The sequence below is a fragment of the Melanostigma gelatinosum genome (genome assembly GCF_949748355.1).
Source record: "Melanostigma gelatinosum genome assembly, chromosome: 17".
NCBI classification, from domain to species: domain Eukaryota; kingdom Metazoa; phylum Chordata; class Actinopteri; order Perciformes; family Zoarcidae; genus Melanostigma; species Melanostigma gelatinosum.
Genome location: NC_136650.1, coordinates 18,215,926 through 18,239,569, shown reverse-complemented (window position 1 = coordinate 18,239,569; position 23,644 = coordinate 18,215,926). Strand labels below are relative to the sequence as shown.

Genomic DNA, 23,644 nt, shown 5'->3' with positions numbered 1-23,644 from the left:
ATAATACTTAACAAGAATATCACATTACCATTACACATTTTTTATGTAATACTAAGTCTTTTTTTCTCTCTCGTAAAAATAAGAAAAATAAAACCTTTTTTTCAAAATGATGACTTAATTCTTCTTACAACATAAGTAAAATATGATTCTCAAAAAAAAGCATCCCTAATACTTTGTTGTAAATCGATAATCAAACATTGCATTATTTCTGTTTTGTTTTTTTATTTCTACTTTTGAAAGATGAGGTAAACAATCCAACATGTGAATGTAATGAGAGAGCTGCCAAATACTTTGCTGAAAGTCATTTGTGTCAGCCTTTATTGGAAAACATTTTCAGGTATTCTAGTGAAAAGTGAATGTTACAACATAAGTGCCATAACCTCCACTTCCCAATGGGGTTGATGAGAACTGCTTTCAACTGTCATACTCCACACACAAAAACAACAATCCAACTTTTATTTCCCAGTAGTGCGGAAATTTACGTCTTAATTACCAAGTTGCCATTTCATCATTTGAACTTATATGCAAGACCAGTATTGATTGTATGGCAGACTTTTGTGAAACAGTATTAATCCGAAGGAAACGTTCACACATATATGTCAGGGATTTTTCACGTAAACAATTTGTCTTCACTTATTTTAGTGAAGGGGCTGAATGTATATAGATATTATCTTTTTTATATCACCTATTTATGCAGAGTTGTTCTCCCTGAAGGGCAGACTGAACATTTGACAGCTGTAATCGTTTCATTTGTGACTTGTGCTGTGATTCAGAAATATCTTCAAAAGTCTTTTGGCTTCCTTTTGTACACATGCTGTGCAGTAAGTCACAACTTTTTGTTTTGGCAAATTCTGATGATTCTATTACGTGTAATTGTTTGCAGACAGTGTACTTATAACGGCGTCATTTTACAAATCTACAACTTAACTGGATTGCCACTGCGCAGTGAAACCACACAGCGTTCTAGCGTTTCATTTAATGCTTTGTCATTCACCTCAGTCTGCAATCAGTTTATTTAGCGTCTTCATTTTCAACTCAGGGAGAACTTTTTTGATCGAGTGTGTTTTAGGATTTGTCTAGATGTTTGATGTTTACTATCTTGGGGTGGCGGAAGAACCGACGCATCCGCTGCCAAATGAGCCATGCACTATCTTAATGCCATTTTCTGACACGCAACACGGACCAGGAAGTACTGTGTCCACACTTTGTGCATCTTTCAGCATGATGTGCATCGCTTTTCTTAGTGGGGGGTTGTTCTTTTGCTATTGTATTTGACATGGACAAGTGGTCAAACATGGACAATGTGATGTCCTTGTAAGATATTCAGCAACAATAGAGTGGGACGGCTGAAGCTTTTTTCCCGCCAGCTGTAGAGGGAAGTAGTAGCCTGTGTTTTTGTCTGATTGCTGAAGTATATTTCAAAAGGTTTAACGGTCTGTTACCATGCTTTACCATGTAGCCACCTGGCCTACGCCATGACATCCACATGGCCTTAGTGAGCTACATAGCTAATAGATTAGCCAGTTAGCTTGCTAACTAGGCATCAGCATAGTTTAGTTTCCAGGCTTTGGAGTTTGTTTATATGCAGGGAGTCTTCCCATGCACTCTCCATTTACAGCATTGAAGAAGTTGTTTATTGATTTGCTTTCTTCACGAGAGTGAGAAGATTAGTATTGTTCTCATGCCTGTGCATCAAGTAGGGCTATACGCAGCTGGAGCCAGGATGGGTTTAGCCTAGCTTAGCATCAAGCTTGGAAGCAAGGGGGAAATGGCCAGCTTGACGAAAATGCCCACCAGCACTTATAAAACTCATTAGTTAACATGTTATATTATGTTATATAAGGACATAATTCTGTAAATTAGTGAACTTTATAGATGTTGGTGTGGTGTATTTTAAAAATCGGCCGGGCTAATGGTTCCTGTAGCTAGCAGCTTCAGGGGGAAACATTTATCCTCTTAGCTGTTTTTTTTTTAAATTGTATATATCTGGTGTTTTTTTTTCTCCACACTGTATTAATATAATGTTCATGATGTGTCTGCATGATAATGAGTAGAATAATAATTAGATTAGCTGTTTCATGTAGAAGGGGACCGGCGACTGAGCCCGGGGATTTCACAGCACAGAGGATGTTCTGAAGCATCAGTATTGATCTTCATTCATGATCATTACGCCTATATTATGTGCTTGAGTTCACCATGATGCTCACCGTGCTGCAGTGCAATGGGGGTCTAGTCTACCATGTATAACACTCTAATTTAGCCTAAGTCCCAGTGTTTTGTTGTTTTGTTGTCGTTTGTATTGCTTCTTATGTGTGACCAAGACAGAACTCGTCTTGTCAAAAATCTATACAAGTCTACCTCAGGTGTGATTTTGGACAGCTTGAGAACAGCATGTCCAAAAAACTGTTTTGTATGTATTGTAAATCTTTTGTGTATTAAGTGGTCCATACAAGTATTTATTACATTGTATTTTTAAATGTTTTTAGTGTAATGTGTTCTACCTCATAGAACATACTCTACAATTTTTTTTCTGGTATCTTTACGCCCATTGTTGCTGCCAATATAACAAGAGATCCAAAGTGGTGCTTTTTAATGACGTCTTAGCCTTGTTTCCGGGAAATAGAGAGACACAAAAGAACTGATGAATGTACAAATAAGATGTTCACTTGCATTCTTCTGCGAAGAAACACCCATATCTTCACTTTGCAGAGCAGACACACCCACCATTTCTGTCTTTCTGGGAACTCTGCTCCAATACCAAAGTCCCTCACCATAAACATGCATTATTAAGAATGTTTGGATTGAGCATGTTCATGATGATTTTGGGGTTAAGTTTCACCTTTTCTCAATACTCAAGGTTGTTCTGCACACAAACTGTAACCTTATTTAACTTGATGTTTGAGTTTGAATTTAATTTGGATCATCTCCCCACCATGCTTGATTGTTCATCCTGCAACTGAAATATATTGTGCTGCAATACAAAAGGTAATTAAAGATCGAACAGAACATTTGTGTTTCATCTATCAGTTTCTTGTATCTAGACTTTATGCTAATGCCTGTCATACTTTTGAGAGACATTGATATCAGGTTCACGTTTTAAATATTGTTATGAGTAAGTACAAAGGGTAATAGTCGATTTCCGTCCAAGTTCTTCTGACGACTAGTGTATTGTTGTGTTGATCAGTTCTTTGACAAATTTCGTAAATCAATCTAACTTCTGTGCAATGCATACCAGAGAGTATGAAACCAAGTTGCATGAAAACTGAGCAAACTCCACTGATAAAAAACACAAGAGGTGGTTAAAAGCTCTGAGAAAAAGCTAAATGGACCTTGAGTTATTTTTTTTTGTGTGGCGAAATTACTCTTTTCAAGGTTGAAAGTGAACTTTCACGATGAAACATCAGTTTAATCAGAATTCTAGCTGGTGAAGAACACCATAAAACAATGCCATAAAGAACAGATTTGTAGACTTTTATCACACTTCTGTGTCAGTATCTCAACAAAAATGTCAAATCAAATTTCAGGAAGAATGGCATGCATAGATCTGTGCAGGTGTGCACGTGCTTGTGTCCTCTCCCTGTTAGTGACAGTTCGGTTTGAAAGGGGAGCGCAGAGGGCCTCCGCATTGTACTGACTGGTTGTCTATTATATGGGGAAATTCATAAAATTGCCATTTAGTGGAGGATATGGCCGGAAACCGCTATTATTTCCCCTCAAAATAAAGTGTATGAAATTGTCACCGTAGGGGGAAAAAAAGAACTGATCAATTAAATTGGTAGATTATAGATATGTAACTGTAAAAGTAGGCACATGTGAAATAATGTGTATCGTTAATATAATTTGTCATTCAGTAACAAGGCCTGTCATCAACTTAGTATATAATGAATAGGATTGTGTTTGTTGTAATGAGACTTTTACAGTTATTATATTATAATAATACATATGATTCATTACTTATTTTTTGATCAGACTGCACTTTGGTCATGACTCAAGAATTATTTCTAAAAATAAATATAATACATTCAAAAGTTGTGATGGTGATTGGTCACTGTGTCACTAATGTGGGTGTTATTAGCTGTTTTCGCAACTTTATTTGAATCCAACATTGTTTATATGGTCCATATTTCCAAATTACTTAATGTTTGCGCATTGTGAAAATATGTATATATTTCGTACTGGATCACAGAATTTTTATTGTTCCTTCACACACAGGAGTTTTATTTTGAAACGCTGTAGCCGGAAGTTGCCCACCTCTGCGCTGCACGCACTCTGCTTCAGCAGCTGCACGGTCTCACGTCGCCCAGTGTTTGACAAACCTCCTTGGGTTTTGACTGTGCGAGCAGAGAACGTGTGAGGCGCTAATGGCTGCCAGGGAGAGTGAGGAAGACAACAAATGAACCCCAGAGGAAAAGATTTGAAGGTGAGAATGAAAAGATGACAACTTGCAGCACAACAACAGCAGCCTCTTCTTCTACGTTTACACCAGTCTTCTTCTGCTGTGGCTACTCGTCTGCTCAGCTCGCAGGTGTGTTTTGAGGGAATCTGGTTGAATTCTTGACGGAACACACACACACACTCACACACATACTCACACACTGGACAATACGCTGTCCAATGGCCCACATGTTAGGACAGTTTAGGAGTCAGAGACTTGTATGAGGCTTGAATTGATACGTCTGCATGTATAGCTGTGCTGGTGAGGGCTGGACTCTTTGTTAGCTGGTGTTAAACGTGATTAGCTAACGTTAGCTCACCGACAACATCGTTAGCTGTCGGTGGCCTGGACACATTAGCTGATGTTAGCCAATCAGCCAAGTGGATGTCTAATTAGCCACTTAGCAAGCTGGCTACAGCTCTGTCAACAGAGACGGACATGTTTCTCACCACCAAATCTGACAGTGTCAAGTGTATTTACTTTCATCTTTAATAAACATTAAAGTTTTGATATTTTTGTCTCCCGAATAGCCACGTAGAAGGCGGGTGTTGGAGTGAGTTTGAGCTGTCAATGTTAGATTGGCAATTTAGAGTTTTGTTGCATTGCTAACTTGTGTTGTGCGTCAGTTTGGTAAACAGCTATTTTGCTTATAGTTTGTTGTTGAAAGCAGTACTTCAATAGTTTGAATAAGGTTACTTATTTGTAATATGATGACCCACTCGTCATTCATTTAGTCAAGCAGATAGCAGTATGTATCTCTCTCTCATATATAATCCATTAATCAGGAAATAAATTGACAGCGATTAAGTTATATATAAAAAACACAACTATCTATTTCCTGCCTTTCAGATATGAATATGTGCTGCTATTCTCTGCATTATATCATTGTAACTTAAATGTCTTTGGGCTTTGTACTTGTCACCTTGCACTAAATTATGAATTGATTAATCATTCAAATAATTGTATCTAATTAACTATAAAAATAATGTAAAGATGTCTGGCCCTATCTTCTCTCACATCTACTCTTTAAGAAGTACTTACGTCTCTTCATCAAGGCTGAATTTATGAGAATACCTGATTATAAAAGCACCAGTATTTGCAGCCTCATTGCTATTTTCTGCTCCGACAGGTGTATCAGGATTATGCAACAACACAATAAGGATGAGTGACACTGATGATGGAGGTGAGCCTTTTCCACACAATCCCATTTTAAATGTAAACTTCTTTGCAGCACCAGGCCTCGGTGGCATAGCGACGTCTGGGGGATAATCATGTGTTGGTGTCACATGCAGTCATAAACACCTCGACAAGGCGACATAATAACCCTGGAACAGATACCAGTTTGTGAAACTCTGTGTCACTTTAACACAGTGGTACATTTCGTGGCTCTAAAATGAGGTGTGGTTGGACATGCGGTGCTGCAAATGTGCTGATAGTGTTGGTGAAGGAGTGGTGTGTCGGTTCCCTCATTGTGTTGTGTTAGTGGTTGAGAGAGTCCTGTAGCTGCTGTTCTTATATGATGTGCGCCGCCATCACATTAGGTAACTATAAGAGACAAGTAGGGATGCTGTTGTGTTTATTTGAGGGAAAACGATTGTTTATGCTTCAGGGAACATATCAATTATCTATCAGAGTACCACCAACATGCCAATCAAGTGGGCATTGTTGGCAGCTAACACCTATATGAAAACTAAAGAGTATTTAGATTTAATGAGGAGTTTCATAACAAAGCCAGGAAATGTGTATCAGACGTTTTAAGAGAAATTCACTGATTCTGAAGAAAGGAAATGTATTTTGTGGTTGGGGACAGATGTCAGGTTTACTGGTCCACAAGAGGGAGCAAAAGGAAAATAATGTTGGCTTCCAAAGGTGTTTTGGGGAGTCTAGACTGTGGGGGAAATGCCAAATATACTTTCCCACTAGAAAATATGAGGCTGCTTGCTAACATGTGATGCCCGAATAACAGAACTATGACTCCTATACTTAAATATATCATAATAGACTGATGTAAGCAACAGTCAGAGCTTGACTGAAGCTAATATGAGTAACTTGGATGAATTGGTTGTCTTTGTTGTGGCTTTTACTTACTGTAATATGTTGTAAGTCTTGTAAACTCAGCTAGTCGTAGCCTACAGTGTGAGATCAGTCAACAGTGAACTAACCCCATGTTCTTTGTCCACAGTAAGGACTAGGATGGTAAGCAGCCAGCCGAAGTACGAGCTGATCCAGGAGGTGGGGCGTGGCAGTTACGGCGTGGTCTATGAGGCGGTAGTGAAGCGCACGGGGGCCCGGGTGGCGGTGAAGAAGATCCGCTGCCACTCGCCGGAGAATGTGGAGCTGGCACTGCGGGAGTTCTGGGCCCTCAGCAGCATCCAAAGCCAGCACCCAAACGTCATCCACCTGGAGGAGTGTATCCTACAGCGGGGCCAGCTGGCCCAGAGGATGAGCCATGGCTCCAGCTCCCCGCTCTACCTGGAGGTGAGGAGACAGGATTCACTGGAACAGGGTTCACACACGAGCTTAATAATATTGTTAACGTCACCCAGCATTTAGGCTGTGAGTGGATATTGATTACTTCCTTAATGTGGCCCGACAAGTACTGAATGTTTGATGTGGTTTTTTTTGTTACTGTACTGATGAAGTGCATACGCAACACTTCCTGCAGCTGCTTCTTCAGAGTAAAAGTCTTCCAGCAAAGACAATTGATTATGACTTTTACTTTGAATTGTCCTGTGCAAGAAATGTCACAGAGGGAATCTAAGCCGAGGTTAGACGATGGATACAAACTAACACTTGCGTAGACGCACAGCAGTTACTGCTCTGTAATGTGGAGGAATAACCAGACTGTCAACTACTGGAGAGTTACAGGAGCAGAAATGCTCGATCTGGATTCCAGATAAGTGTGTCGGACAAAACATCTCTCCTGCAGCTGTCCATGTTGCCAACGCATGCTTTTGGAAAATACTGAATAGTGTCTCAGCATTACCACATGACACCTCGGAGACAGAAACCAATGTACATAGTCGATCATGATTAGTGAAAATTAATCTGTCTTTAGCTCGGCTGGCGGCCCGAACAAGACCATAAACCTCAATTTTAAAGTGCCCGAAACAGTAAATCGGCTGCATCAGATCAGTTAATGTTATCTTATTATCCGCCTTACACAGTGGCCCCTTACCTAAGACTGTTTGTTTTGCTTACACGCCTGCCGAAAGGAGATCTTGTTAATATCTTGTGTACTGAAACTCGGTTGGCAAGACAACGGGCCAAACATTCTGGTCCACAGGTCACAGAGATGCTGATCTCAGCCAGGAGAGGAATCCAGCTCAACCCGCTGTAACTGGACATGTTAGACGTTTGACAAACACTTGTGGGTGTCTTTAAAATAGACCGACGCTATATTTCTTGTAATGAATCGGAAGCTCGTTTTGATTGACAAAGTGTACCGTGATATCCTCTGACATGTGTTTAGCCTGCTGGTCCATCCACCGCTGTTGACATCTTGCTGTTGGTAAAGATCATCTTTTGTCTGTGACAATGTAGCGCTAATAGGTTAAATGTAAATGTCAGTGAGTCAACCTGTCTGCAGCCTGTCATGTTGCGATGCCTCCCTGCTGTCTGCCGGCGGGCACACAGTTGCTCTGCCGGTGCCTGATTATAGCCTCTCAGCGGCACGCGGGGGCTATTGTCAGACCGCTCGCTCCGTTTTCCGCAGCGCTAGCGTTGGACACTTTCCCAGAATCCCTTGTTATTGCTCTGTAATGTTCCAGTGCGTGCTGACGCGAGAACAAATGATAATAGGGCGTAATTATCTGACTGCACCAACTGTGGGATAATTTGCATCTATTTGTTGTTTTCAGCAGAGTTTGCACTGGGAATGGTCTATTACACACATTCAGAGCATTTGTAAAGCAGTTGGCGTCGGAAGCCTCAATGTGTGGTTGAGCCTCAACTGACACTTAAACTGGTTTTTACTCTTCAGTTAACAGTTCGTCTACTTCAGCTATTCAAAGTGCAAACACGTCTTTCTCTTTCTCTTCAACTGATGTTTCAACTGCTTTCAGTGGTTACACATCAACTCCTTTCAATTCTTCTCTTACTCTTTAATTGAGATTTCATCTCCCTTCAGCGTCGCTTAAGGCCTTTACACACCAGAGGAGTGATGAAAAAAACAAAGAAATGTATAATATTCAAGTATTGTGAGAAAGTATTCGTGAGGAAACAGTTAAAATACATATTGATGTGCGAAATAATAATCTGAAAGGTGCCTTCAGATATCGGTCGAGGCCGCCTGCATTGTTTTCAATGTAAACATGGAGGGATAGCGCTTTAACTTTAATTTGTCTGTTACAAACCTGCAGCTTTTCAGTGTCTGAATACAAAACGCCGTCTATCAAATTGCAGAAACGCATCCCGTTTAATCTTAATGTAACGTGAGATGGATGAAGCCTCACAGCTTCGTGGTCCGCTGTCAAAAAGTGAGATTAAATGACTTCCTGCGGCCGGCATAAAAAATGAGAGGCCTCTCACTCTGCTTTGGTTTAATAAAGGACGGTGAGGAAACGCGTTATGAATACAAAGCCAGAACAACCTTGCTTGTTAAGTTATGAGTGACATTTCCTCCTCACCCTGCAGAGCTGGTTCACACTGTATCAATAATCATGTCAGCTACACCAGACCTAAGTGATGTCTTCTATTTGCTTCTGCTTGTTGCAGCGTTGTCTCTTGTGGTTTGAGTTTTTTCTTGCTATCGAAAGCAAAATGAACCGAAACTGACATCCCTATTTCCTATAGGTTGTATTTCAGCAGATCTTGACAATGATAATACTGTTTACCATAATATTTATAGCCACAGTAATTAAAGCAAAACATCCTGATGCCTGCAAACCAACATGTGCAGCATGTAGAGGCTGACCATCACCAGTGGTGTCATGTTGAGTTGAAGTGTTTCTTTCTCTGCATGCAGCTGGTGGAGACGTCTCTGAAGGGCGAGATCACATTTGACCCGTGCTGCGCCTACTACCTGTGGTTCGTCATGGACTTCTGCGACGGCGGCGACATGAACGCCTACCTGCTGTCCCGCAAGCCCAGCCGCAAGACCAACACCAGCTTCATGCTGCAGCTGGGCAGCGCCCTGGCCTTCCTGCACCGCAACCAGATCATCCACCGCGACCTCAAACCGGACAACATCCTCATCTCCCAGGCCTGCACGCCGGCCGGCTCGTCCGAGCCCACCCTCAAAGTGGCCGACTTCGGCCTGAGCAAGGTGTGCTCCACCTCGGGGCTCAACCCGGAGGAGCCGGCCAGCATCAACAAGTGCTTCCTGTCCACGGCGTGCGGAACGGACTTCTACATGGCCCCGGAGGTCTGGGAGGGCCACTACACGGCCAAAGCGGACATCTTCGCCCTGGGGGTGATCATCTGGGCCATGGTGGAGCGCATCACCTTCGTGGACGTGGAGACTCAGAAGGAGCTGCTGGGGAGCTACGTGCAGCAGGGCTCGGAGATCGTGCCCTTAGGGGAGGCCCTGTTGGAGAACCCAAAGATGGAGCTGCTGATCCCCGCCAGGAAGAAGAGCATGAACAGCCACATGACGCAGCTGATCAGGGAGATGCTGTCGGCCAACCCTCAGGAGCGGCCCGACGCCTTTGAACTGGAGCTCCGGCTGGTCCGCATCGCCTGCAGAGAGCTGGACTGGGACACGTGATGGCCGAGCACACGGCACCAGAGACATTGTACACATCTCATTAGCTACCGTTAACCTAGATCACGGAACAGGGGGTTATCGTTTGTTTTTTTAAACTTGGGCACAATAATTAGAATAGTCATTGTGTGTGTCATGGCTTAACTTCATTCACTGTCCGAGCACATGCAGTCCTCTGCTAGCTGTGTCTTTTATACTGGAGGGGAGAGGTGTGACACCCACCGCCGCTGCTCCGAGCTGCAGCTTAGTCTCAGGCTAATCACATCACAGCTTCCTCCTCACGGAATCACTCGAGCGTGCTGGAAGAGCTAAAATGACCCCAGAAGTTCTGGATTCAATGAGAAGAGAAAGTCAAAAGTGAAACCGAGACAGTTTGTCTACAAATGCCATCCTGGACTCTGTGCTAATTTGTTCCTAATGCAATACGAGACATTATCCTGTGATCACTGCAGCGTACAGATTCAATTCTGTTGTTGGCATTAAATGCAGGTATGCCCTGAATGCTCAGGTAAAACATACAGCATGGTGGTATTTGTAGACAAACAACTACTGTCGCCGTTGAGTTTTGCTCAGTAGTCTCTGAGGAGAAAAAAACTAAATAATCTTTGGTTTGAAGATAACGTTTTCTTTTATGGGCGGGGACGTTTTATCAGTTAGCGACCAGCCAGCAGGTGCTCGTGGTCAGATCTTTCCTCTTTCTGCTCGCTACAGACTTCAAGATAAGTGGACTGGTCAAAATGGACAAAATCGTCTTGGATAATCTTTCCACTGTTCCAACAATCATCGACCTTAATTCACTGAGTAAGATGTGAAAACATGCTGACTCTACACATTGTTTTTCAACTTTTGGTAATTTGATCTTTGATTTATTATTTTTTTTTTTTCGAATGAGGGATTATTACCAAAATTTCTGGTGCACTTCTTTTCAAATAAACCAGTTACGGTAATCTGATTACTTGTAAAACAACCTGCCGATCGCACATCTTGCCCTGTTGTTATCACAGCCGATAGAAATAATGTCCCAAACTGTGAAAACAAAACCAAAGTTGTAATGTACCAGAATTATCCAAACAACCTAGCACACGACAATAACGCCAGCACATTGGCCTACGTTCAGAAGACTTGGCGGAGCGACAAATCTCTATGTTGCTTAAGCATAAATTTAATTATGTGAAGGTTGAGCTGCAGCGACATGAATATTTACATCAGAGTCCATTTGGACCTGAATGAGTCGAAATGAAAGCACTTTTATTGAGTTGTTTATATTTATTCCTCATAACTACCTGCTGCATTGTAGGAGGAGCTCCGTGAGGCTGGACTCGGTGCGATAAACTGCGTCGGTATGTGTTCACCGAGCGAACACAATGTCAGCCAGCAGTCTACTTATGCATGCGGTGTCTCACCTTCAGGGAGGAAGCGAGAGAAGACACCAGCGCGCACAGTCCTCCGTGAGCCAGAGGATCTCTGCTTCTTTTCTTTGGGGGGGGGGGATACACAATACTGTTGTGTTTAACTTGATCTGCTCTCACTGTGTCACTGCTCCTCGTTTCCTTTGACTCTGGATCTTACAGTAATCCCTTTCTTCATGCTTTCGACAGGCTAATTCTAAGCCTATTAAGTTGTTGCAGCACTTGGCAGAGGATCGCGCTCGGGACCCCTTTTGCCTTTTCAGGTCATACATAATTTGTGCATTTATACTAATTTTTACAGGAACATGTAAAACCAATCAGTCCTGGCTTCTTTGCTCTCAAACTGTATAGGAAAATTCTTTTTTTTTTCCTGTCACGATGCGATTGAGATTTGCCTTATTTCTGAAATTCACTGGTTTTCTTTGGGACACTGAAGTGGCCTCATTGATATTGCACTCAAACACTGGCTTCCTGTTTGAGACGTTTGCCAAACAAACACTACCGGTAGGTCTGGGGTATTTACAGATTTCACCCTTTGATTTGTTGTATTCCTTTGCACATGTGTACATACTGTACAGGATTGACGGGGGATGAGCTGTTGATGTACATTTGACTGCTCTGTTTTCAAGAGCCTGACTTTGTTTGTAAATTGCTGTGATGGATTACTTTTTTTTTTTTTTTTTCTTCAGCTCTTGATTCAGCTTTCGGTTCCTTCGTGGAAGAGATGTGATGTGTGTTTGCAGGTCAATACTGTGGGTGTGCTGGTGATAACTGTGTGTTCTTAATTTGCCTATCTTTTGTGAATTTGTGTAAGCAAAGCTGGTATACAAAGCCTGGTACCGGGCATAAATCAAACCTCGGCACGTTACCGGCCCTGATCCAGGACCAGCATACACAGCGCCACCGCACTGCTTTGATATCTGCCTGAACTCGACTTCGAAGTAAAGTGTAGTATGGATTTAGGACAGCCGTAGCATCATTTTCTTTTATTATGAAACTGCTGGTTTCTTGTAACCGCACTATACTTTAATGATATATGGTACATACTGAACACAGTTGGTGTGCAGCATGGAATTGAGAGGCAGCTTACCCAGTACAGGTTTTTCAGTAATATTGCTGTAACAGTTTATGGCCACCAGTGGAAGACAGCTGCCGCCATTTTTTTCGTTTTTACAGCCTTTTCTTGGTGCGGAAAAAATCAAGTAGTTTCTTTGCACCAGTCTAACCTAATTAACGCATCTTGTCTGTTACTGAGAAGATTGCCGATCATTCAGTGAGATCAGATGGTCAGCATTCCTCCTGTAATCAACTTGATGGGCCTCTGAGATATCTTAATTCACAGGAGATGGACTCAGGACTGTGGTGCCCCATACGAGTCTTGGATCAGGGCTACTGCCACCATAAAATAATGTGTTTGATGAAGACCACCTGGAGTCACGCCAGACAATAAATCGGCCAACGTCTTCTTACACTCTTTTGTATGAACAATCTTTGCTCTTATGTCATTGTAACATATTGAAGAGATTAAATGAAGTTTATCAAAAGTGGTGTGAATACCTGTCGGTCGCTGTTGGAATTGATTTTTAATAACAAATGGATTCAAATAATTGAATTGCTTGAAGAAATGGAGCATGCAAATGTCCATTTCCTCCTCCGCTCATTGTCTTCTGGCCCTGCATTGCATCACAGGTAATTGCTATAATTCAGTTCACCTGATGGCCTGATCATTAAGAGCGCTGGCTGTATTCTCCCAGTGCCTCCAGCCTGACTGTAGTTTTTGTACTGAAGGCATTTTGTCATGTGGAACCAAGGTAAGGTAGCAAATGTTGATGTCACCCCCCAACAAAGAGAACAATATCTTTCTCCTTTTTGTCTTAAAATGGTGAGCGTCTTTTTCACGTTCCACAGCTTGCAGTCAGCCCGCTGATGGGATGAGCAGCCAGAAAGCAGAGACATTAAAGGTGTGTCGACCTTCCGTTGATAACTGAAATGTGTGTGGAGGATCTGAAGGAAATGTGTTCACGCAGACTGTAATGCATTCCTTCACCCTGATCTCGCCACAGAGGACGACTCTTCGGATTTTGCCGTGCACAGTGTCTCAGCTGCTGTCTGCTTCTCAAGACGGCAATGACACCTTTGCAATCTGTGGCTGGGAACTCAACCGGGTATGAGGAGCAATAAAACAAAATCCCAAAGGGGACCTTGAGTATATTCTGCAAAGTTGTGTTTTAAATGTGTGCAGTGTGTTTATCAACTCCATGTCTCATTTTAAACCAATCTGACAGACGATCGTGTTGTGCAATGAGGAAGGAAATGTCTTTGAGTGCCCAGCAGACATTACACAATGCTGCTTTGAAGACAAGGATGGGATCTCTTTTAATGTGCTCAGAAAAAGGAGAATTATCTATTATTTAATGAAAAATTGGTATATTGTGTGATCAAAAGCTTTAGAGCACTGCTTAAGGATCTTGAGGTGAGATTGTTTTGCCAACTGATGTTTCCAAGATCAAGAATGGACTCAAATAACGACTTCAAACACAAAGTTTAGGACTCGGACACGACTTTGGACTTGTTGACCTTGACCCAGAGAGTGACTTGTGACTTGCAAAACAATAACTTTGTCCCACTTCTGGCACACGGTTCTTATGTGACTCTCCAACAGTCTACAGAGAGAATGTGAAAATGTCCAGATTATGAAAAAATGGATGTTAAAAAATATTCTTTAGATTTTGAAACGTTAAATCATGTGCCAACCACGCTTTCCTGGACGTCATTCAAAACCCCATTAAGAAAACAAAGAATATCCAAAGTTGCCACATTCTTGAATGGAGTTTGGTCTGAGGATCACTGCTTGTGCGTCCTCTCGCTGCAGGTGTCCGTCGTTGGCATCATCAGAGGCGTTGCTCCCTTTGAGGCGAACATCAAGTTCTCTGTGGATGACATGACCGGTCCACCTTTAAACGTGAAGCAGTGGGTTAACACAGAGGCCAGTAGCATCAACGGCGTCTGTTCACGACTGCGTCGAGGAAACAATCCGCACTGTTTTGCTAAATGATACGTTTCAAACTCTGTTTCTCACAGGACTGCACTCCGATGACATTTACCTCTCCTGGGACATACGTGAAGGTTACTGGAAGACTACACAGTTTCAATGTAAGCAATGCAAACACCATTTTATTTTAAAGAGGTGATTAAAAGGATGTGAGCATTGTTTTTGGGATAATATCTGTTATATATTCCTTTTTTTTTTTAAATGTTGCGCCAGGGTCAAAGGTCATTGCTGGCAGTAAATAGCCGATGTATCGAGGACCTGAATGAGATCACATCCCACATGTTGGAAGTGGTGCATGCCCATATGCAGCTTTTTGGAAAGGTACACACACACACACACACACACACACGCGCTTGTGGAAGCTTTTGACCAGCAAACGGAACCGAAACTTATTTATTGAGCAGAATTCAGACAGAGATAAACAATCAACACTGAAACCCAGATTTGACATTTTCATGTACTCCATACTTTAGTTGAAGAGTTGAAGGTATTTTGGCCTCAGCTGGCCTGATTTCATTCTCTGTCCCCTCAACACTTGAAACACTTGTTTGGGATTTTTCTTCTCCGTTTGTGATGTTGTTTATTCAGGAGTTTGATGTGAACATGAATACCACTGCTGCCCCGCATAGCGGTGATCTTAAAGACATCTTACCGAATGGTTTGTCCTCCCTCCATCGTCAGGTGAGTGGGTCGAAAGAGTCAGTTCACTCTGATATATGTTGTTTAGTGCAACTCCTCATTTCTCCAAATCTGTACAATGGAGGTTAAGAGTGGAAAGTTAGCAATGGTGACATTTCTGGAAAAATATGCAAGGTTGCAATAGTTAATGTTTATGATATAACAAGATGAAGTGAATATTGTTACGACAGGTTTTTTGTTGAGATTGTTTCGCATGTAGCAATAACAAGAAAATATGTCCTGGTCATGAAAAATATCTGTTAATTTGTTGCTGGTGTCTTGTTTTGACGAGATCCGTCTCATGTTGTAATAAGAAAGTCAGCAATATTTTTTTCCGTCAGCAGTGAATTACAGCAGCGTATTACTGCCTCCGTGACAAACCAATCAGTTACTCGTGGTATGGTGAGGTGAATGGATTTTCCTTTTATGGAGCTTACTGTAAATGACCACGTTGCATTGGATATCGCATTATTTACAAATGATTGCAATACCACAAATAACTACAAAGTATTATTGAAGAAAAGAAGAATCTGTGGTGTCTTTCCAGGAAATGTCCTCACTGTTGGTCCATGATGAAGACACAGTGCACAGTGAGGCTGTCCTCAGTAACCACGCCGTTGTCTCTGCAAAGTCACATTGCTGTTGACAAAGATGAAAAATTAAACCTTTCATGCATGAAGTGAAAAGCCATCACGGCGCCGCAGGGTTGGAGAGTAATTGCTTGTTTCCCTTTACAAGGTGTTGACCGTAGTCAGGAAGTACTCTGTCTGCGACATTGGCATCAGTTTCCACGAACTGCTGATACAGCTGGGCTGCCTCAGCATGAGGGACCTCAGGTACATCTTGGCCTCGTGCCTCTTGTGCCGGATGAACGTGCAACTTTGGCTGCAAACATTGTGTGATGATGGATGATTGACAAACAAGGACGTCGAATGAAATGCTTAAATCTGCGACCCGTCTCTCTTTCTGTACAGATCTTCCTTGAACTCGCTGATGAACAACGGTCACGTCTTCTGTACCATGGATGAGAATCATTTCAAGTCCACAGAACACTAGCGGTCTACCGGGAAGCTTGAGAAGCATCGAAGGCCTTGTCGTCCTGGATTGCAGCCGATCAGAATGTACCCACATTGTGATGTCGACATGAAACAGTCATGTTTTTCGTTAGATTTAGTTAGTTATGACGTAATGTCTGTCTTGGTCTAAAGATGTTTAACTCTGTATATTTAAACAGTCGGACAGATTAGAAAACTGTCACAGGGTTTATAGTGTATCATTTATTGCTCAGGTTTCGTATGTTTGACCAGATACTGTTTTTTACTTACGTTATTTGTGTTCTGAATCTGTGGGTACCCTGCATTTTGATGCTGTATATAAATAACGACGATAAAAATGAATCTCGTGCCCTTTTTATTCACAATGCTTTCCTTTAAGAGCTACAGTCTTCATATGTCTGTCTCCTTGTGCTCCTCAGTTTCCCAGAATTTAAGGTAGAAAACAAGTGGGCCAAGTTGGCTGCAAAGCAAACGGCACGCACGGCTCTTGTAAGATGAACTGTCAAAACATTCACAAGCTTATCGACAAGAGACTGAGGCCCAATCCATATCACGCTACCTTGACGACACCAAAACCTACAATTGCGGGTTTGGGACTTTTTATTTTACTTAAGGAAGCGGATCCGCCCCAGAAATCACTATATATATATATATATATATATATATATATATATATATATATATATATATATATATATATATATATATATATTACAACTTTACTTACTCTACAAGCGACTCCCAACCAAATACAATGTGTTTGTGGACCTCCAACTTGAAGTTTACATTCTTTAATTTACACAAGTCACAGATTCAATGCTGCTCTTCATCACGGTAACACCAAAATGACACGTTTTGGTGAGTCCAGTGTTCAGTTTTCGCCTCATTTCAATGCTTTGTTCATCATTTTCCCAACAAATGAAATGGCATCAAATATTTTTTGGGTGTCGTCCGTCACATGATAACTTCCTGTCCTGTAGGAGTGGTGATTCAATGCAAGCGTTACAGTTGACAGGACACTGACAGACTGTCAACGGTTTGTAAGAGTCTCGGTTTGTTTGTGGAGTTTATTGTGGCTTATTTTCTTATTAATACGAGCTGTTTATGCAACTCACACGGGTTCCCTGGAGACCTGGATTGAGAAAACTGAGCGAATATAGGTCAGGGAAATGAGGGACATAGAGTTCCAACAGTAACCCGTTATATCAGTCAGGTTTACCACTGTTAGAAAAGATTAAAACTTTTGGAGATGATTTATATGAAGACCAATGCGATTTATGGTGTCTGTAAGCGTCTTAGAGGGCATTGCCAGGCCTTCCTTAACGCTTCAAGTGATATTGGCACTGCTTGTCATTACATTTTCACGACAGAGAAGTTACAATAACAGGAATGCGAAATTTGTAATTGGCTGATCACACAGGTTTTGCAGCATTGTAGGAGGTACGGCTGCCAGTACACCACAGTCTCTGGTCTACACCCAGTCCCAAAGATTTATGATATTTTAAAGAAAATTCTAATTAATTTGGATAACAGGTCATGTATTATAGAAATTACATTTTCTTTTTTAATCTAAACGTGAGACACAAAGCTGCTTTATGGTCCACACACCAAGCGGTCACACTCGCAGCTGTGTGGTCATAAAGGGTGTGGCTTGTTGTGTGTGAACTGATTTACTGGAAGTAATTATAATTCTTCTATGAAAGGGAAACGGACTATTCATCCCAGCAAGGCCTGGCTTCCTGGGCTGAACAAGTCCAGCCAGACGGCCATGATTCTGTAGCCGACACCGACGTCTGACCTCCCTGTAGAGAAGCCGTTTGTTTGCAGATACAATTTATTTTCCAGTACTGGTGTGCATCTTTTTGTTTCACGAGCATTATGAAGACATCAGTATGCAGTGTTGGTCAAGTTGCTTGGAAAGTGTAGTGAGCTAAGCTGCAGTTACTTAAATGAAGCTTCACAGAGAAATGGAGCACGCTAAGCTGCATTCTTTTTTTAATACATTGAAACAACTTGATTTCAAGTCTATGCTATTAAAAAAATACATATAAATATATAAACAAGGCTATGGGTTGAACAGCATCTGAAACCCCCTCTCTTCACACCTTTTTAGTGTTGGAATTGGGATACTGCGACAACCAATTTATGTTTCTCTCAAAGCCAACCATCGGAGCTCCAACAACTATTTCGTTCACTTTTTCTGTGTACAAAGGTTTTTGATGCGTGTGTTTAAATGAAGATGCCGTCCGTTAGGCGAACAATACCACTTCAATTTGCATTGTTTTGTAAATCAACAGCCAGCAAGTTGTCGGAAAAATTCACGTCTCGTCAGAGTTCCAGATGAATTTGTTCGTAATTTGCCAAACACTGTGGAAACAACTGAAAAACCAGGGCAGGGGAAGCTCCTCCAGGACTTCACCTGGATGTGATGAAAGGAGCTAAGATGGTGGAGGTGAGCTCAATTATCTCCCGTTCATCAACACCGAGCTGACCTCAGCCGTGAACCGAGCAACCTGAGCTCACCGAGGCAGGACGTGTGCCGAGGGCATTCTAGGGCCAAAGTAAATAATCAGGAGTATCAGTCTACAGCATACTTAATTTACAGGTTTTCATGAAATATCAAACCATATAAAGACCCAGAAAAGCACTCAGTAGATGCAGATCTCCAGGTGTGTCTGCAACGACTCCTGCTCTAATCGTTGAATGAATGCATACAAACCCTCAGTGATGACCGAGTGTATCAGATGCATTTTTCACTCCGATGCTCTCATTTTATTAAACTGCGTCGGCTTCCGTGTTGACTGTTCAACGTTTCCTCTGACCAGAAACTGGTCGTCCCGCTGTGCATTTTGTTCCGTCAGCGGTTAGCTTTGTTGGCCGTATTAGCCCCGGTAAAGTTAGCTCTGTCAGCCAAACACACTGTCGGACTTCTAAGCACCAACTAATCACACTTGGTTCAGTTTGTCAGAGAGAAAATACTCATTTCGAACATTAAAGAGCATTATCGTTAAAACAGAAACATTTCTCCTTCAGGTTGTGGCGTAAATTGTAAGTTGCTCTTAAATTCACTTCACTCTAAAAGTTCAATTATCCCAGAGTTTGAAATGTAAGTTCCTGCATGTAATTCGTCTTGTCACAGAATGTGTGCATTACGGTCAATTTCGGAGGCTTTTGCATGCCCTAAAAAACAAACAAAATAAATGAAGTCGACACAATCTGTCATGTCCCGCTCTCCTCTCTTTTATTCTGTCTCTCGTTCACAGACACTTCACTTCATACCTTTCCGTGTTTCCCGCCTGTGTGATTGTCTGCCCCGCCCTGATTGTTTCCACCTGTCCTTCATTTGCCCTGCTGTCACCTGTCCCTCGTTATCACCCTCCTTTCATTGTGTATTTAGTCTGCGTGATCCCGTAAGCTGTTTGGTTTTCCTCGTGTTGTAGATCATTCGTCAGTTCCCTTAGTGTTTTGGGAACCCTTGCTGTTTTTTTTGGACTGTTGCTCTGATCCCTATTATTTAGAAAATATTTAATATTTGACTCTGTGTTGAAACGTACTAATAGTGAGTCCTCTTTCTGCGGGTGCTGGTATCCCTGATATAATCATGTTGGCATGTTTTACTGTCATCCCTCCTCAATCTCCCCCTATTGTCCACTCACAATAAAGACATGAATGAAAATGGTCTTAGGCCCTGGTGTGTCTTTTTTCAGCACACAGGGCTTTCCTGGGACAAATACGCCTGAAGCCCCACAAGCCCCAGCAGGTTAAACTCCACCATGTTGTTCAGGGCGTCTACATTCTCAGGGAAAAACCTCAGACCCAAAGCAGCGCCGCACCGGGGGAGCTGAAGGCAGCCATGAAGAGCTGAAAGGCCTGCTGGGATTGCCTGACGAGCCAGATAGACGTCTTTGTTTGCTGCTGTTGGGTCTCAGCAGGGTGTTAAAAAAAAGAAGTCTGGACTGAAAGAAAGGCAAAACTCCTGAATGATGAGCAGCTTCAAACTCCAGACTCATTTGCAAAAGAAAAAAATGCGTTTCTCTGGATCTGACAATGCAGATGATTGACAGCTGTAGATGTATTAATAATTCATAGCTTGCGCTGATTTTCATTTGAGACAGAGGGAGGTAGATCCAGAAAGCAAAATCCAAAGTCCAACAAATAAGAATGAAGGGTTTGGTTTTACAGATCCAAATGTGAATCCAGGCTTGTAGGACAACCTGAATATTATCTCATACGTCTCTGGCTCATATATTCCTGCAATACATGTGGAATAAGACGGTCGGACTCTGACCGAGCCAACATCCAGAGGAGCTTGTGTGTCTTCAGCAATGAAGAGGGAAGTCATCAATCCAGTTCCTGTTTGATATTTGGTTTGGCATTGCTGGCCACCTGACACAGTGTGAGTCCAATGTTCACCTTTAGCTCTCTTTTGGTTTTCACTAACCCGGAGATGCTGGACTGTTGCTTTAGATGCGGTTGATGAGAGCAGAGTTTGTGGGCTGAAAAGCTTCGTAGAAGTGTAGAGTTGGGTGATTATTCTCTGTCAGATTATGAGCAACCCACTTGACATGACTCAAGTTTAATATTGCAGCTTTAGTATTTATTTTTAACAATACCACATTTGAACTTTTCTTACATGCCTGATATTAGAGACATATGGACCTTTCATGCATTTTGTGTATGCATTGAGAGATTCATCCCTAAATATCTCAATACTTATTATCTTTAACTGATATCTTACTGCGGTTACTTTTATGGATTCACAGCAGTACGCACTGTACTAGCCACTCCAGACCTCATTTTTCCGGGACACCTTCTGTATGAATTCCTTTGTGTGAATAATATTTGGTCAGCAGCTTATTTACTCATGAAAATAAGAATAAAATGTCACAAGCCAGGAAAGGAGTAGTAGACACGCCTGTAATAGACTGTGACAAGGCTACGAACTGCGGGTGAGGATTGACTTCAAAGAAGCTCAATAAAGAAACCTGTATTCGTGACAGCAAAATCAATGTTCTTTTTTTCTCTCCTTCTCTATTTTTATACCAGCATGTGGCTTTCTAAGCAAGTGCCATTGTCAGATATTTATGAAACACTTGGAGTGAAAGTGCTTTAATTGATATGACTGTTATTAGAATTCCTCTACGCTTGATATTTGTACAATAACTATAATCCATACCTCTCACTTGGCTGTGTGTGAAATGATGTGGAGGAGGATTAGAGGGTCCCTGGAGAAATCTCCCACTGAGCTTACTTCACTTTCATGTATTCACTTTTGTCTGCATGCTGCTAACGGTCCTATCTACGGTTAAATAAAAACCCCTTGAGAGTGCTAATTAAGTGATGTTTTTCCTGCAAACTGATTTTGATAGCATGTCTCTAGCACATGCTAAATGTGTCATTTGCTCACCGCGTTGATGAAAATATTCTCTGAAGATTTGGAGCACCTATCTGTTCTTTCTTTTTGAATCCAGTCCTGATTGGTGACAGGTATTGCGTTTGAAATGGCTCAGCTTGTCTTCTCAAATGCAGTATTTTTATTTTTTCACATTACCGCTGTGCTGTGCTCTCTTAACAGCCATTAATGATTGTCCCCACCACATAATGAAGTGTCTCTGTGCCTGACAATGCGTTGCCTGCTGCTAAACAAGTCTCCAGACACCCTTCAGCAGAAAGGCAGGCAAGCTTAAAATGATGTTGTTTTTCCACCAGAGGGCAACATGCGGACTGGAATCCACAAACACCCCTTATGTCTCATTCACTCCACACTCCTGTAGCTGTAAATCACATTACCATTGCCAATCCCATGCCATTGACAGTCTCTTATGGATATATAAATGCCATTCATTGTAGTGGGAAACACTCTCAACAGTCATTTTTTTTTAATATGGCGTCGGTTTGAGACAATGAGGGAAAACAGAAAATGAAAGCTTTGTTTCACTTCAGATATCCCCATGAGTGATGCAATAAACTGTGCCACATTATGTTTTCTTTCTCCAGATGAAGCTGCGATCTGTATTTTGGGTGCATTAAATGGAACGTATAAGCGTACATCGTGGCTGTGAATAAGGCACAGATTGCATTGCGTCCACCTTTAGGTGTCTCTCAAGCTCTGTGCAGGCCCCGCTGTCTCGCCAGCACAGATAAATGGCACCTCGTTAATCAAATCTGCATGAGTGCGCTCAGGTTGCCATGGCAATAATTATCAGAGCTGCCTAATTAACTTTCTCAATTGCTTAATGATATACGACCCTCTGAACTCCCTCATTTTTTTTCTCTCTAATCCAAGTTGTTGTGTTTTTCTATTCCTCCATTTTCACTCCCCAGTGTTAGCCCGTGACGGCCAAGATAATAGAAATTATGGAGGAATTAAATTCAGCACCACATCATTTCCTCTCTGCCCACCCCAACCTGTTCTGGAGCCAAATGAGGTGGGGGGGGGGGGGTCACACAGCACAAGCACATGCTAGTGAATGCCGACGCATGTAGCCGACGTGTGTCTGGCCTGTACAGTGTGTGGCTCGCATACTTTGTCTTCTGCGGTGACCTCGTGTGACAGCTGACTGAAGGTTGGGAGCAGCGGCCCTGTCGTCCCTGATCAGCCAGGCGAAACTCCTGAGCTACAGCGAGACAGGGGGAATCGTACCTGGTGACACCCACCCTGCCATCCTCTGTCACAGCCGGCCTCCTGCACTGTCTGCTGCCTGTCTACCCGCGGCCCCCTCACTGGCTGCCATCCTCGCAAAGTTGTTCAAAGAAGTTTCGAAGTTGTGCGTGAAAAAAAAAATTGCACTGGATACTGTCCAACTGATGCCTTTTTTGATGGCTTTTGCAACCTTGTCATGAATAATCAAGAAGAAAGAGTAAATGTAGTTTCTTGACCTGAAACTACTTCAGGTCACAGGTATCAGAGATATCTTGCCTTTCCCTCCCTAGCTGGATCCTACATTTCCCATACTGCAACTTCATAAACGGCCATTTCTTTCAAACAAGGACTTTGCTAATAGCATGAAGATCAAGCACACATAATCTTGATGACATCCCGTTGACATCATCGGAGGTCAGGTCAACCTAAACCTAACCTAGTAGTTTTGTTGCCTCAACACTGCTGGGGCTGGTGCAGGCACAGCGATCCCTCGTCTTGCCGGACATTTATAGGAAAACACACAGAAAAATATCAAAATCACTTTTCCTAAAACATCATATGAATCGTTGTATGAGGATATGTTGAGAATGTACTTTGAACATCAGGTTTTGAACCTACACGAGCAACAAGGTTGTTAATGTGCTCCGAAAAATCTAAATCTGTTAACG

At 42.1% G+C, this 23,644-nt stretch overlaps 1 protein-coding gene across 2 annotated transcripts; it reads left to right on the top strand.

Annotated features, from left to right (window-relative positions):
- Window positions 1-4,341: 4,341 nt before the first annotated feature.
- Window positions 4,342-10,145, top strand: pdik1l (PDLIM1 interacting kinase 1 like). 2 transcript variants are annotated; one of them, XM_079288135.1, is made up of 4 exons: window positions 4,342-4,420; window positions 5,565-5,618; window positions 6,618-6,913; window positions 9,402-10,145. In XM_079288135.1, the coding sequence occupies exons 2-4, from the start codon at window positions 5,597-5,599 to the stop codon at window positions 10,140-10,142; spliced, it is 1,059 nt and encodes a 352-aa protein (XP_079144261.1). In that variant the 5' UTR covers window positions 4,342-4,420; window positions 5,565-5,596; the 3' UTR covers window positions 10,143-10,145. The 2 variants fall into 2 exon arrangements, with proteins under 2 accessions (XP_079144261.1, XP_079144262.1); XM_079288136.1 differs by lacking the exon at window positions 5,565-5,618 and having other exon boundaries at window positions 4,352-4,420.
- The last annotated feature ends 13,499 nt before the right edge of the window (window positions 10,146-23,644 follow it).

Coding starts and splice junctions, on each gene's coding strand:
- pdik1l (XM_079288135.1), top strand. CDS start 5,597: ATGAGTGACACTGATGATGGAG. Junction 5,619..6,617: donor GAGTGACACTGATGATGGAG/GTGAGCCTTTTC, acceptor CTTTGTCCACAG/TAAGGACTAGGATGGTAAGC. Junction 6,914..9,401: donor GCTCCCCGCTCTACCTGGAG/GTGAGGAGACAG, acceptor CTCTGCATGCAG/CTGGTGGAGACGTCTCTGAA.